This window comes from Crotalus tigris, unplaced genomic scaffold (genome assembly GCF_016545835.1).
Source record: "Crotalus tigris isolate CLP2741 ecotype Arizona unplaced genomic scaffold, ASM1654583v1 scf7180000024437.13266115, whole genome shotgun sequence".
In the NCBI taxonomy this organism is placed as follows: domain Eukaryota; kingdom Metazoa; phylum Chordata; class Lepidosauria; order Squamata; family Viperidae; genus Crotalus; species Crotalus tigris.
In genome coordinates this window covers 10530026-10545502 of record NW_024100606.1, presented here as the reverse complement: position 1 = coordinate 10545502, position 15477 = coordinate 10530026, and the positions used below count along the sequence as shown (strand labels likewise).

Here is a 15477-nt window from a genome sequence, read left to right as displayed (position 1 = left end):
AAAGACATTTTTTGTGGATCAAGGTGCCATCTATAAAACATTTTATAAAAATTCTCCCTTAAATTCTGTGCTTGTGTAAATTTGACATTTCTCACCCAAATAGTTTCCCAGGTATCCAATGGGACTGGCTCGCCAAAATTCTGCGCCCATCTAATCATACAATCTTTAATTAGTTCCGTTTCTGAATCCAATTCAACTAAAACCCCATAAATTCTCTTAATGTGGGTTTGTCTTGGATCCTTCACTTGCTTGATAAGATTTTCATCTTCTCTGAGAAAACCCACCTTACAATCCATCTTCCATCTATCTAATAATTGCCTATATTGGAACCAAGAATAAATAATATCCTCTTTCTTACGTTGCTCCTTCTCTTTGCGTTTGTAAGCTGCACGAGTCATTCTCTGCTCTTTAACCTCCATCTGGCGTTGCCATTCAGCTTGCAGCATCCCAGCAGAAACCAAATCTAATGCCTCAGACTGCTGCTCCGCCTCTTTGCCACTCAGGGATTTCTGAACAGGTAAAGTTGAGCCTGCACCTAGGACTGAAGTATAGAATTCTCTAGCTTTATCAACCGTATTCAATCTATAACGTGTCCCCGCATGGCTCAAAACAATACCCATCGGGATTTCCCATCTAAATGGCATTGATCTAACTTTAAGCTCGTTAGCTAAGAAAGCAAAATCTTTCCTGCTTCTTAAAATTTTTGATGGGATTTCCTTTAGTATGATGACATCTTGGGCAGCTATCTGAAATCTTTTATTATAAAAGGCTTGTATGATCTCATTACGCAGAGACTTCTTCGTAAAATAAATCACCACATCTCTAGGCAAATTCTTCTGCTTAGCAATCCAAGAGTTAAGCCTGTACACTTTTTCAACTTCTCTGCGTAATTCTTCTTTATCCATATCCAAAACCACAGCCAAATCAGTAAGGACCACCTCCATCAGATCTTGATTCATATCTTCCTTGAGGCCTCTAATCCTCAAAGCATATTCCATCTGCCTGTACTGAAACATCAGAATATCTTCTTGTGAAGTCTCCACCTTCCTTTCCACATCTTGAATTTTATCATCAAAGGAATCAACTTTATCTTCAACTTCCTCGAGTCTTGCATTCAGCTTAACCACCACTGTAGCCAAACCTGAGACTGCTGCAAGTATATCTTGTCGCAAAATATTATTATTCTTTTCCATTTGATCCTTCATCCCACTTATCTCTTCTTTAAAGTCAGATTTAATTTCTGATTTAAGCTGTATAGTAAATTGCTTCATTTCCTCTCTCATTTGAGCTACAGCCTCTCCCATTATACCTCTAACCTCTTGTGCTGAAAGTCCAGGCAAAGGAGGGGAGGGTGGTGGCTGTGCCGGTGGTGCATGTTTAAGTTGTTGTTGTGGTTGTGCAGTAGAAGCTATGGGAGAGGAAATCACCTTGGATGTTGTAGAAGGCGGCTGTCTCTTTGAAGCCATTTTAAATAACACAATTCTCACTTCCCTTTCCCCCCCCCCAAAAAAAAATGAGGGGGAAAAAGAGAAAAATTTTACTTTTAAAAAGAGGCAGCAAAAACACTATAATCCTTGAAAATCCAGAGAAAAAAAACCAAAAAGAAAAAGAAAATCAAAAAAGAGGATTCAATACCAAAAGCAAAAGTAAAGTCCAGTCCTTAACAGGAGAAAGTGAAACAGGAGAAAGTGAAACAAAAGACAAGGAAAAAAAAACTCCGTCACTTTCAAAACGCCATCTTAATTCCTTCTCCACAGTAAAAAAAGAAAAAAAAGGAGAAATAGTCAAAACTAAGTAAAAAAAAATAAACACCTAAATTATATAAGAAAAATCCTTTAAACTGCTCTGTCCGTTTTTTAAGAATTACTCACCAACTCTCTATAAGCACGGAGATAGAAGCGGCAGTTTCTTTTGCTTCCTAGGAAGCAAAAACAGCTGGGAGGCGGAGACAGCAAGAGCTCCGAGGGAACACTCCTTTCACCCCCTCTAGGATTAAATCCAGAGAGGGTTCAGGGGTTCTACCTCTACTCTTGCACTCTCTATCCCTTCCCTTTGCCCGGGAAGGGAGTTCCAAGCCGCAGACCAGCTGATGCACGCTGTGCTCCGCGGCTCTGACACTTTCCCAGCTGGACGGCTAAAAGATAGCCGCCATCGCTGTCGCTCCGTACCGGAAGCCCTTTTAATTTTCTTGAACATCATCCTCATTGATAACATTATTGATAACTTCATCACCAGGTGCACAAGATATGTAAAATGATTAACAAATTCTGCAGCATGAAATGAATTCTGTTTTGAAATTATTTTTATAGTAAAATGGAATAAATATGAATAAGGAAGAATTTGTTAAGTGCCTAACCAACTTTTGATAAAAGCAAGATTATGACAGGGCTTTCTTTAGCAAGATTTGTTGAAAAGGAAACCAATAAGATTAAAAAAATCGGAACTCTAGGTAATGCTTTCACTTTGGAACATAATTTATGACAGTTGGAACAATTAATCAATGGAATTACTTACCTCCAAAAGTTGCGGATGCTCCAATACTGGACGTTTTTAAGAAGAGATTGTATTTGTACATAGGGCAGGGATGGCTCAGGAATTCTGGGAGTTGAAGTCCACAAGTCATAAAAGGGCCATCATTTCCCACTTCTAGTATAGGGTTTCCTGCCTGTGTAGGGGATTGGACTAGAAGATCTCCAAGGTCACTTTCAACTCTATTCTGTTATCTCTCAGTTTCTTAAGATAAGTATTTCTTCAATTTTTTACTAATAGCCCATCTGTGAACCAAGGAAATGGTTTATCAAGGAGCATGGGGCCACATGACCCCAAACGAGAACAATGTTCAGAGTATTTCTTCTGTTGAGTGGAGAAGTCTAGGAGAGCTTTTTCCTTACATTCAATGATAAACATTATGTTCAGGTTGTGTGAGTTCCAACAAGGTAGACCAGCCTAAGAAACCAACACCATACAGGCAGGTTGCAAATCTTCCAAGCTTTCAACATACTATTACAAGATTTGGTGATAAAAATGCCAGTCATTGGTAAATAAAATTAATATTAGCTTCTGAGGTTACTACATTTACACATTGTCTTGTAATATTTAAAACTTTTACAGTATGCAAGGAAAAATATATGATAGATGTTACTAGCAGACTAATTGATTAGATTTTTTTGCTTGCAATAACTTACTATCTGTGTTGCAATTATAGAACAGAAGCTTGTCAGCTGGTGCTATGTGTAACACTTAACCTATTATACTTCTTTGATATAAAATAAAATTATTTGCATCTAAATTAACCACAGTTAGTTCCTAATATGTTCAAAGCAAAAGTGCTTTCTCAGAAATCTATTTAAATATATTTATAATTGGCTTGTTCATAAGTCCATTCACTGAAACAGGAAGCCAAAAATAAATATTCCTCTTAAAAAATATCTAGATAATTGACAATCTGATGCTTGAATATATATTGGCCATTAATTCAGCAACTTTTCAAAGTTAGAATGGCATCGAATAAAGGAACTTACAACTAGTCCTCAAAGTTCTGGTTGACATAGTGCCTCCATGGACGCATGAACAAAATTTGGGACCTTGGCAAGCAGCTTGCCAATTGCAGCATCCCGTGGTCATGTGATGATTGCCAACCATCTGAGCTAGCTTCCCACAAGAAAACTCAATGGGAAAGCCAGCAAGGAAGGTCATTTATAGCTCTGGTAAGTCCCCCCTGCCTCCTGGCCAGTTTTTTCTTTGATCACACACAGTGTGCCTTTGCTCACTTGTTCACTTGCACCTATCTGTACCCTCCTTTCCTGGACCTTCCTGTGCTCACATAAGCACACATTCACCAGCGGCCTCTTTTCCTGAACCTCTCTGTGCAAGCATATATGTATGCACTGACAAATGATCTTCTTTTCTGGGCCCTCCTGTGATAGCAGACAGGCACACATCAACCAGAGTCTTATTTTCCAACCTCGCTCATCCACATACATGCACTTCCCTGCCTCTCTGCAATGCAGACATGCACATATGCACTCATGCACCTTGAACCCTCTTCTGTGGCCTCCCTATGCTCATATATATATATATATATATACACACTGTCCTCTTGTCCCAGCCTTCCTATACTTGTACACACCCCAATATCCACTTTCCCCAGACTCTGTGAGCACATGCTCAACTCAGGTCTGGTCTGCATCAGGGCTCCGAGGGCCTTCCCAAACCCACTGTTGCCTCTGCTTCTCATTTAATAATTTGCCTGTCTTGGGGTTACAATCACAATTGGGACTCCCTGGATTGCCATTGCTAAGCAATGAAATCACATCCCATCATACTTTACAGACACATTTCTTAGAGACAGCAATCTGAGTTCCAAGTTCCATTGTAACTCAAGGACTATCTGTAATTTCTCAATACTTTTTAGCACACTGTACTATTTTGGTTATATTCTTTCAGTTGCTATTGCTTTACATTGTTAATACTGGCTGGAATATTTTATATAAATAATATAGAGATTAAATAATTGAAGTGCAAGAAGCATTAAAAAGCCTTGGAACACCCTTCTTGAGCTTCCAAAAGTTGTTTTGAGTTCAGAGCATCATAGGTGACTGTTAAATATTTTTCTTCAGCTGGATGGATGGAACTCCAGTGACATATGAAGCCTGGGCCCCCGGTGAACCCAACTTTGCCAATGAAGATGAACACTGTGTAGTTATGTATTATGATTCAGGCAAGTACAACAAAAACATCATGTTTTTAACAGTTATCTGGTCAGGATATGAACGAGTGGTCAGTAAGTGAGAACTAAGTCTATTCTTTCACATGTAGGATTCCAGTATGTACCATTGCACTTTGCACTATTACTATTTCGGTTGCAAAATGTATCTAACATGTTGCTATTTATTTTAAAAATAACTCAATCTTCCCAGATGATAATGTAATTTCTTTGACCAGGTGTATGGAATGATATAAACTGTGGTGCTATGAATAGCTTCATCTGCGAGAGACACAATAGCTCCGTCCGTACAACTGCAGCTCCCACATTACCTGCAACTCCAAAAGGGTGCAGTAAAGGCTGGCTTTGGTTTAATGACAAGGTAACTGATATAGCTAATTTAAATATTTTGAGATAGTATCCCTGTTCAAACATCCTAAAGGCAATATGTATGTTAAATACATGGAGATTGCTATAGGTAGCCAGTGTCTTTTTAGGCTTTTGAGTGAATCCAGGTAAATCAGCAAGAAATATCTTTATGGGCATTTTTTTTGCCAAAAAATGAACGTAAACATCAGATTTCAGCAAAAAAAGAAAGAAAGAAATCATGGCCACTGCAAATGTCTGTAAGTTTTGGCTCATTGCCAAGTGCCCAAAATGTGATCCATGACTATAGACTAGACTAGACTAGACTAGAATAGAATAGAATAGACTAGAATGGAATAGAATAGAGTAAAATAATAGAATAGAATAGAATAGAATAGAATAGAATAGAATAGAATAGAATAGAATAGAATAGAATAGAATAGAATAGAATAGAATAGAGCTGAAAGGGACCTTGGAAGTCTTCTAGTCCAGCTTCCTGCTCAAGCAGGAGAACCTATACCATTACAGACAAGCGACTATCCAGTCTCTTCTTAAAAATCTCTGAAGGCAAGCTGTTCCACTGCTTAATGTAGGGAGGGGCAGTCATCAAAACTTTAAATTCCCCTTTTGGGGGCTACCTCATAATGGTGAATGGTTGCTAAGTAGCTATAGACATGTCTATAAGCAACATCATCTAAAGACTTTCTTCCTTGAATGGTATCTCCAGGGCCATCTCCAAGATTTTGAGATTTTGGCATTTTCTTTCATTAGTCTCTGTCTCCTGGGTGTTTCCAGAAGTAAGATGGCAGTAGGATAGCTGTATAACTATCATCAATACAAAAATACTAAGAAGTCAATTATGTCACAAAAAGCAGAAGGGAAATTTACATATGTTAAGCCGTAACTTTTATTACTGCTTATATTTTTCCCTAAATAAAGTGGTGAATTTGATTTTATTACTACTGAATTACTTTCTAAATTCTCTTAAAAATCCTGATTTCATTTCAAGATTGATGATTCTATGTTGATTGTTTCCATTACTTTTTATTTATTTAATCCTTTCTTGATTGATGGATTTTTGGAGGGATTTTTATCCTTCTAGTGCTTCCAAATATTTGGCTTCAGAGAGGAGGAGAAGAAAAACTGGAGCGCTGCACGGGATCACTGCAAAACCCTAGAAGGAAACCTGGCTAGTATACCAAACAAAGCTGTTCAAGGTACAGGCACTTCTCTAAACTATATTGATTATGTAAGCTTAATATTTCAGGAATCGCTTCTCAAGTTACCGTTATAGGAATTACTATGCCCAATCTTCTTTCCTAACCTCCAGTTTATATAAACTTTTGCCACTTGAGAGCAGCTGAACGATATTAAAATGTTGCTGCAATCTTTAAGATATGCTCCTTTTAATATGACTCCATATCCCTTCTTAGCTATTCTCAACTCAAAGGTTGCCATGCTGAAAATATAAAGGCAATAAGATTCTAAAGTAATTTACAATAATATAAAAGTGCACATTGGCAATAATGTATGAGTTACATATTAGTTAAAAGCAATTACAAGATTTGCCAGACTGTTTAAAAGCATTCAAAAGTCTCGTTCAAAACTATTGTTCAACTTGGAGGTCCTCTACATTGACAGCTCTTGCTTGAACAGCAGGTTGACCCTTCAGCCAGGGGACCTTTGAACAGGTTCATCTTGTGTGCCAATTGTGCTCTTAGGCCAGAACAGCCTCAGGAGGATTCTTCACACCCTGGACAATGTGTCCTACATGGGGCCACCCTTGAAGTCCATGTAAAAGCTACTGATTGTTCAAAAATGCAGAAGTGCAAGCAATAACCGACATTTTCCCTTATATCCATATGCTGTTATTGCTATTGTATGTGAGCCAGTCGGCTTCCAGGCATGGTTTAAGTGCTTGGTGATCATCTATAAAGTCTTTCATGGGGCTTGGCTATCTGTGGGACTGCTTATATCGAATTGTTTCTGGCAGGAGGCATCACTCCAGATCTCTTTTATTAAATATTGTCATCTTGTGGGACTGAAGAATTTTGCCCTTTCTTTTGCATCCCCCACTTTCTGGAACAGCAGCTCCCTAGAGCTATTGACAGCACTGACTCCAGAGCCCTTTAGTCCTGGCTCTGACCCCAGGCCTGCGGTACTGAATTTGTGCGGCCCCTGTTGTAGTTTCATATTATTGCTGTTGTTCATTGATTTGGTTGGACCTGTCTGTGCTATTTCATGTTTTTAACTGTTTTTACTGTTTTAGAGGACCCACCCAGAGTCTGCTAGATTGGGCAACCATAACCACACCAACATAGCTAACATACCAAGTTGGCTAAAAAAACCAGGCATTTCATAGCAATAGCAATTACAACAAAGTTAGTGACTGTTCTAGAGATAGCCAGAAGATATCTTGCTAGTTAAAGGAGGAAAATTGGTTTATCCTATAGCTTCAGCTAAACAGCATCTGAACAACTCTTATCCTAAAACCCTGGCAACCAACAGGAATGGGCATGGTTCTTAACTATTAAAGCATCAGAACACGAGATGGAAGCTACAATCTGAATAACCCTATTTATGGCAGCAGTTTAAAGCAAAGGACTAAATTGTATCCTTACATTTTTTGCCTGACATTCTTCCAAATTGTGCCTGGAAGGTTCGTAAGATGAGAATATAGAAATGATGGCTGTCTTAAAGATCGTATATTAGCAGAGTTTGGTCTGGTATAATCAAAGTAAACTTCTAAAAGATGAAATAAAATATAACAAGTGAAGAACCTGCCCAATACTTTATTGTAAAATATATCTGTATTTCCATGCAGCTTTTCTCACAGTGCATTTAAAAAGTGCTTCTGGTGATACTTGGATTGGATTGACCGACAAGAATTCAGAGGGACGTTTCCTCTGGACTGATGGAAGTGGAGTTTATTTTACAAATTGGGCTAAAGGGTCACCTCAAATATTCAGTGTAAGTCCAACTTTTTTTTTCTGTTCTATTTCCCTGCAAAGGTGTAGTTAATATCCTTGATGCTGAATTCTTGCAATGATATAGAATATATATAGAAAAGAGTCCCTTTTTTGTGAAATGGCCAGTCACATAAATCCAATGAATAAATAAATAAATAGGATCTAGAATAAGCATTATGATTGTGAAGAATTATAAAAAGCCCTTATTGGGGGGGGGAAGTAATTTGAAACATTTGAGCTCAGAATATGATTTAAGCACGAAAACACACTAATTAAATTAGGTGGTTATAGTATAAAGTTGTTCTCAAAAGTCCCTTTCTATCTTTTTTTTTTTCAAATTGCCAATGGGATAAGAGCAGTGGTGGGAGTCAGCTGATTCGCCCCAGTTCGGCATAACCGGTAGCTAATTTTTTGTTGCCCAGGCCCAGAATGGACTTCTGGAAGTGACAACCACACAGAGAACCAGTTGTTCACATATTTGAATCCCACCACTGGATAAGAGTTTCACTAGGAGAATGTATCAAGTTTCAGATTTAACTCCCTTTGACCCAACTTTCCTGCAACTATCTACACCAGTGATGGCGAACCTTTTAGAGACTGAGTGCCCCAAAACCACCCCTGCCTCCCCACCCACCCCGCTCCGCACCCTGCCCACTCTGCCCCTGCTCCACCCCCACTCCCCCGCAAGGCCACCCACCGCCTCCATGGCCCACCACCGTAAATTGCCCAGGCAGCCCAGCAGTGCCATGGCAGCCATGCCCTCTGCCCCTGCCCCACAGCATCATCTGCGCATGACAGGGCATGAGGGCACAGTCTTGTCCCCGCAGCCTGGCTGCCATGTCCTTGGCTGTGCTGCTCTGCACGGACCACACTCAGGGTTGACTCTCCTCCAGGGGGGCTTCTGATGAGGAGGGGGCCATGGGGAGAGGCGGGTCTGGGGTGATGGCAGGCGTGCCCACAGAGAGGGCTCTGAGTGCTGCCTCTGGCATGTGTGCCGTAGGTTCGCCACCAATGGTCTACACTAAACTTCTGTTTACCACAAGTATTTAGCTTGTCCTAGGCAAAGGAGGCAGAATGTGCAGCTTAGGAGCACCCTGTCTGAAATCTTCTATGGGATGCATACCTTAAAGTATAAAATAAGAGGTTCTTGAGTTCTACCCTTTAGGGTGATATTTCAGATCTTTTCTTCTTTGTTAAATAAAGTTTACTATACTTTCTCCTCATCAACAGTGGGTGATATAATACTGAAAAAATTCAGTGTTATTCCTGTTTTTCTACGTATGAATGAAAAATATGCCATGCATATTATTATTTTTAGGAGAATTATATTATAGCCAACACTCACTTAAAGAAAAAAAGATCCAGTAAGATGAAATTTAAAATAAAAAAAATTATAGAAATAAAAATATATTAAATTAAAATAATTATGGAGATGAAATGGCCCTGCCAGGTTTAGAATGCATTATACATAAAGCTTGCTATAGCTTTCAGATTCACAGCAGTTATTTCATTCTCATGGTTGCTTACCTTTGATGTATGCAATGAGCTGTGCACAGTATCCCAAAAGGTAAAGCTTGGCGACATGAGCAAAGAACTCCTTTTCTACCTTGGGGCCTAGGCCCAGTGTGATATCTTTGGAGGTTTCTCTAGTTTGTCTACATGATTGTGTATGTGCAGACATCACTTTTGCTGGGATTGTCAAAGAAACATAGTGGCCCTGAGTGAACATGCACACTGGGACTTTTGGGAAGAGATGTCTGTCTAAGACAGCATGTTCTGCACAACTTTAGCATGTTATCCATTAACATCCATAAAGTACCATGATTACAAAGATTTATTGAAGGCTATTGCTAGAGCCCAGTGACTACTTTCTATCCCTTCCATTCTATACCATAACCAGTTGCGGCATCTTCCTTTGAAGAAAAGATTTCATCCAATGATGGAGGCTCAATAGGCTTCTATTATATATGCTTCAGGATGTTTATGTGTTAGACTCTAATGACAAACAATGACAAATGACAGATACTTGTATGGGGATCATCTTATGCAACTACCAGAAACAGAAAAACACAGTTCTTCTTTTTGGAGATTATAAAGGAGGGGTTCCAGAAAGACTGTTCCAATCATGATACCAGTGATTGTATTTGGCTTTCTTCCTGTGCATAAACATTGTAGGGGGACTGTGTTTTTATGCTGAGAAAACCTGAAAGGTTTGCAGGATATTGGAGAGTTGGATCCTGTCCTGCTAAGAAGACCTACATCTGCCAAAAAAACACTGGTAAGTTTATAGAAGTCTTGGATAATAATTCAATTTCAGAGAATAAGGACATGTAATTTAGATTATCTTCTACAGATCAGTATCAGAATTTTTAAAAAGTAAATTTGTGAGCTATGATTTTGATGAATAGATAGGGCAGATTCTGGAAAGAAGTGCAATATGGTAACTTGAGAGAGAGAGAGGTTAAGCATATGTATGTAGTGATAACTGCTGTGAAGAATATTGGAAGCCATTTCTTTATATATTTCCTTCCTTCCTTCCTTCATTCCTTCCTTCCTCCCTCCCTCCCTCCCTCCTTCCCTCCCTCCCACCCTCCTTCCTTCCTACCTTCTTTCCTTCCTTCCTTCCCTGTTTTTCTTCAACTTTTTTCTTTTCTTGAACTTTATTTTTTTCTTTATTATTTTCCTTTTATTTTTTCTTTCATATTTTATATTAGTTTTTACTTTCTTTTTAAAAAGTTTTGATAAAAATTATATATATATATATATATATATATATATATATATATATATATATATATATAAAAACTTGGATGAACAAACATGTTTGAGCCAAATAAGACTGCAATAAGCCAGATATGCAATAAGCCAGAAAGTGCGTTGTGAAGGAATGTATAGAAATTGTATTTAAATCACAGTACCATCAACTTCAGGAAGTATTTAAATAAAGTGAATCAATAAACATAATATCTGAAGCCCAATATAAAGACTTTTAGTAGCATTGAATCAGTTATTTGGCCAAAAGGCCAAAACTATTTTCACAAAAGCACTCTGCTGCTACTGTATTAAATATTTAATGAAGCAAGAAGTCAATCAAATTGTTTTTGAAACCAATATCTAGACTTAAATTTTTTATAATCTGAATATTTAAGTTTGTAATTTTATTGGTAATCAATGGAATATTTAAGTTTATAATTTTATTGGTTGGTATTCAACGGATGTCCCAAGTTCATGAATTCACACATTTGGGCTAAATAAAGATATACATGTAATATTATGCCTCAAGAAGGTCTCCTTAAAGTGATTCACTGTACCTATTTGTTTAATGTGCTCTTGACTTTGTATGAAGTGTTGTCATGGTGTGGAATTGAGAGGATATTCTAAGAAAAGATAGAAATTAAATATTAAGGGTTTTCAGAATCAAATAAAAGCAGTATTCATTTTTAGAACTGAGGGTAGTCTTGACTGACGTATATATATTAAATATACATATATATTAATATATATGTATATATATATATTAAAAAATAGGTCCATCGCCTTACTTTGAACCAACAATTCCAGCATCTCACTTTATCAGTTATGGAAATAGCAGCTACTCTATGGTTAGTCCCAAGATGACCTGGGAAGAAGCAAGGAAGAAATGTGAATCTGAAAATTCAAAACTTGCCAGCATTGTAGACCCCTATGCAGAATCATTCGTATGGCTGCAGGTGCTCAAATATAAGGAGCCTGTATGGATTGGACTAAGCAGCAAAGAGGTAAGAACAGAAGCTACACGTTCACAATGAAGTCCTATATTTAAAATTGTATACTTGAAAACATTGTCACACAGATAAGGAATTCAAGAACAGGGATTTCTGAGACTAGAAAGTGTTATGGTTACAGGAGGTCCCTGTTTAGCAACCATATTTGGGACTGGCAACACTATTATTAAACAAAGAAGTCGCTAAGTGACTCTGCTTATGATCTTTTTTTCCGCTTTCCTTTGGTTTTTCTGATCTGCAAAGGTCATAAATGCAAAGATTACTGATAAAGTTACTTTTTCATTACTGCTGTCACTGCCAACAGTCACTAAATGAGGCACTTGACGTGACATATACGCAACAATTTTCTAGATGGACCTTGAAGACTAAATGCTTTCACAGAATTGATTTATTTCTGTGAAAGATTTATATTGTTCCCATTTAAGTAACTCTGAGTGGCTTTTCTCACAGTTAAGGAAGAGGACATGGAGTCCAGTTGGCAATGAAAAAGTGGTACGGGTAGTTTTCACTTAACAAGCATTCATTCAGTGGCCACTTGAAGTTATGATAGTGCTGAATGATAGTTATGGATGGTCTTCAAATTGCAATACTCCTGGGGTCACATGATCAAAATTCAGGTTTTTGGCAGCCTGACCACTTTCAGAGTGGCAGAAAGCGCTTCAGCTCCCCCTACCTCTTTAACTCCCCCCTGCCCTTTTGGCATGGACTCCATCCCTGCCCATCCCTCACTGTCCTGAGCTGGCCCTCCCTGTTTTTTTCATTCCATGGCTGACAAGGCACATCTGGCTGAAACAGCTGCTGGCCTTCTGCAAGGTTGTTGTGGAGGTGTGGTGATGGAGCAGTGGTGGAGTGGGAAGTAGCCAAAATTGCAGGGGGTGGAGAGAGTGTAGGGGAAGTTGAAACAGAGGTGTATGTGGCAAAGTAGGAAAATTGTGAGGTTGTTGCCTAATGATGGTTCAGTCATCACCTAAAGACCACAACCAGGACTACCAGAACTGCTGTTGATAAGTGATGTTGTTACACCATGTTTCACTAAATGAGTGCTCTGCTTAGCAATATAAAACTCCTGTCCCAGTTAGAGTTATTAGGTGATGATTAACTATACTAAAATTAAATGAATAAAATGTTTTCTTGCATTTCCTTATGCACTTTGGTTTTAGAGTAATGGTGTGTACAAGTGGGTAAGTAACTGGAGGCTAGTGTACACTAACTGGGCTGCTGAAGAACCAATGCATAAAACAGCCTGTGTCTACCTAGGCATTGATGGTTATTGGAAAACAGGAAATTGCAGTGAAAAATACTTCTCTATTTGCGAGAGATATAATGGTAAGTAAATTAATATGTCCATTTTAATAGAGTTTATATTTTAATTTTAATTTCAGTTAGTGCTTAATTACTTAATTACTAAAAGTGGCATATACAACTTACAACAGTTCATTTAGTAACCATTCAAAATTACAACGGCACTTATGATCATTATAGCATCCTCACGGTCACGTGATCGAAATGAGGATGCTTGGCAACTGACTCATATTTATCATGGTTACAGTATCCTGGGTCATGTGTTCACCTTCTGACAAGCCAGATAAATGGGGAACCTGATTCACTTAACAACCGTGATATTAACTTAACAATTGCAGTGATTCACTTAAAGACCGTTGTAAGGAAGGTCATAAAAAGGAGGACATTTACTTAACAACTGTCTCAGCAATATAAATTTGGGGCTCAATCATGGTCGTAAATTGAGGATTACCTAGATCAACAAAGTGATAAGCTAAACTTTTAAAAACAGGAGGTGTCTAATGAGTGTCAAAGAGAAAATGACAAATTTATGTTATATCTTACAGTATTATTTTATTGTAGTTATTATCTATACTGCTTATTAATATTTTCCTTACTGGCTAGTTGCCTGCATATGCATTTTTTTAAATAAAGAAAACCTATTTGTTTCATAACAGGCATGGTGCCAACTGAGATTCCACAATTGCCAGGAAAATGCCAAACCTCAAAAAACAGCCGTATATCTTGGATTCCTTTTAGAGGTCATTGTTATAAATTGTATATTTCAGAGGAAATTTGGCCAGCAGCATCCTTGAAGTGTATTCAGATAGGTTAGTATCCTTTTGAGGTACTTTATGATTACCGTAATTTTATAAACTTAAGGAACTCTTGAAAGAGTCTACAATGATTTTGAATAAACAGATCTGTGTCAAATTCAGCCAGCCATCCAACTTTTATTGTATTATATTCTATCCTATAAAACTCTTGAAAGAACAGCTGTTGAGAATGTAGGAAGATGCTGTAAACCAGTGATTCTCAACCTTTCTAATGCTGTGACCCCATAATACCGTTCCCCATGTTGTAGTGACCCCCAAGTGGGTGTGGCCACCAATAAGAGGGAGTAAGACAGCTAGGGAAAAGGGAAAAAAATGGTGGACAGCATGGTTTGGCGACCCCCGTGAAATGGTCATTCGACCCCAAATGGGGTCCCAACCCACAAGTTGAGAACACTGCTGTAAACGATGTGCATAATATAAAGAGAAATAAATACTTATTTTTCATGTCCTCTGAAAATAATTACTAAAAGGAAGGTTTCAATCGAGTAAAACCTTCTGGTAGGACGGAAAACCCCTTTGTGAATTACTGCCTTGTCATGGCAAAGGGGCTTGTGTAACTCAATCAAGCTATGAGCTATGCCATGCAGGGCCACCCAAGATGGACAGGTCAAAGCAGAGAGTTCTGACAAAATGTGATCCACTGGAGAAGGAAATAGCAAACCACTCCAGTATCTTTGCCATGAAAACCCCATGGACAGTACTAAAAGGCAAAAAGATATGATGCTGGAAGATGAGCCCCTCAGGTTGGAAGGTGTCCAATATGTTACTGGAGAAGAGCAGAGGGCTAGTACTAATAGCGCCAGAAAGAGTGAAGCGACTGGGCCAAAGCCGAAAGGACGCTCAGCTGTGGATATATCTGGTGGTGAAAGGAAAGTCCGATGCTGTAAAGATCTTTTCTCCATAGGAACCTGGAATGTAAGATCCATGAATCAAGGCAAGCTAGACGAGTCAAACAAGAGATGATAAGACTGAACATCGACATCTTAGGAATCAGTGAACTAAAATGGACAGGAATGGGTGAATTTAACTCAGATGACCATCAGATATACTACTGCAGGCAAGAATCCCTCAGAAGAAATGGAGTAGCCTTCATAGTCAATAAAAGAATAGGAAAAGCAATACTGGGATACAATCTCCAAAATGACAGAATGATCTCAGTTTGAATCCAAGGCAAACCATTCAATATCATAGTAGTCCAAATCTATACCCCAACCACTGGTGCTGAAGAGGATGAAATTGACCAGTTTTATGAAGCCCTACAGCACCTTATAGAATTAACACACAAAAATGATATCCTTATCATCATGGGGGATTGGAATGCTAAGGTAGGAAGCCAAAAGATAACCGGAATAATAGGCAAGTTTGGCCTTGGAGTACAAAATGAAGCAGGGCACAGGCTGATAGAATTTTGTCAAGAGAATACGATGGTCATAACAAACACTCTTTTCCAACAACCCAACAGACGGCTCTACACGTGGACATCACGAGATGGTCAACATAGAAATCAGATTGACTATGTGCTCTGCAGCCAAAGATGGAGAAGCTGTATACAGTCA

At 38.5% G+C, this 15477-nt stretch overlaps 1 protein-coding gene across 1 annotated transcript in view; it reads left to right on the top strand.

Annotated features, from left to right (window-relative positions):
• Positions 1–15477, top strand: part of LOC120302731 (macrophage mannose receptor 1-like) — a 64759-nt gene that overhangs the window by 41134 nt on the left and 8148 nt on the right. The window contains exons 19-26 of the mRNA XM_039331588.1: positions 4620–4720; positions 4945–5087; positions 6174–6288; positions 7896–8041; positions 10216–10318; positions 11569–11798; positions 12965–13130; positions 13763–13915. Coding sequence (XP_039187522.1) covers positions 4620–4720; positions 4945–5087; positions 6174–6288; positions 7896–8041; positions 10216–10318; positions 11569–11798; positions 12965–13130; positions 13763–13915 — 1157 coding nt within the window. The remainder of the gene's footprint in view (positions 1–4619; positions 4721–4944; positions 5088–6173; positions 6289–7895; positions 8042–10215; positions 10319–11568; positions 11799–12964; positions 13131–13762; positions 13916–15477) is intronic.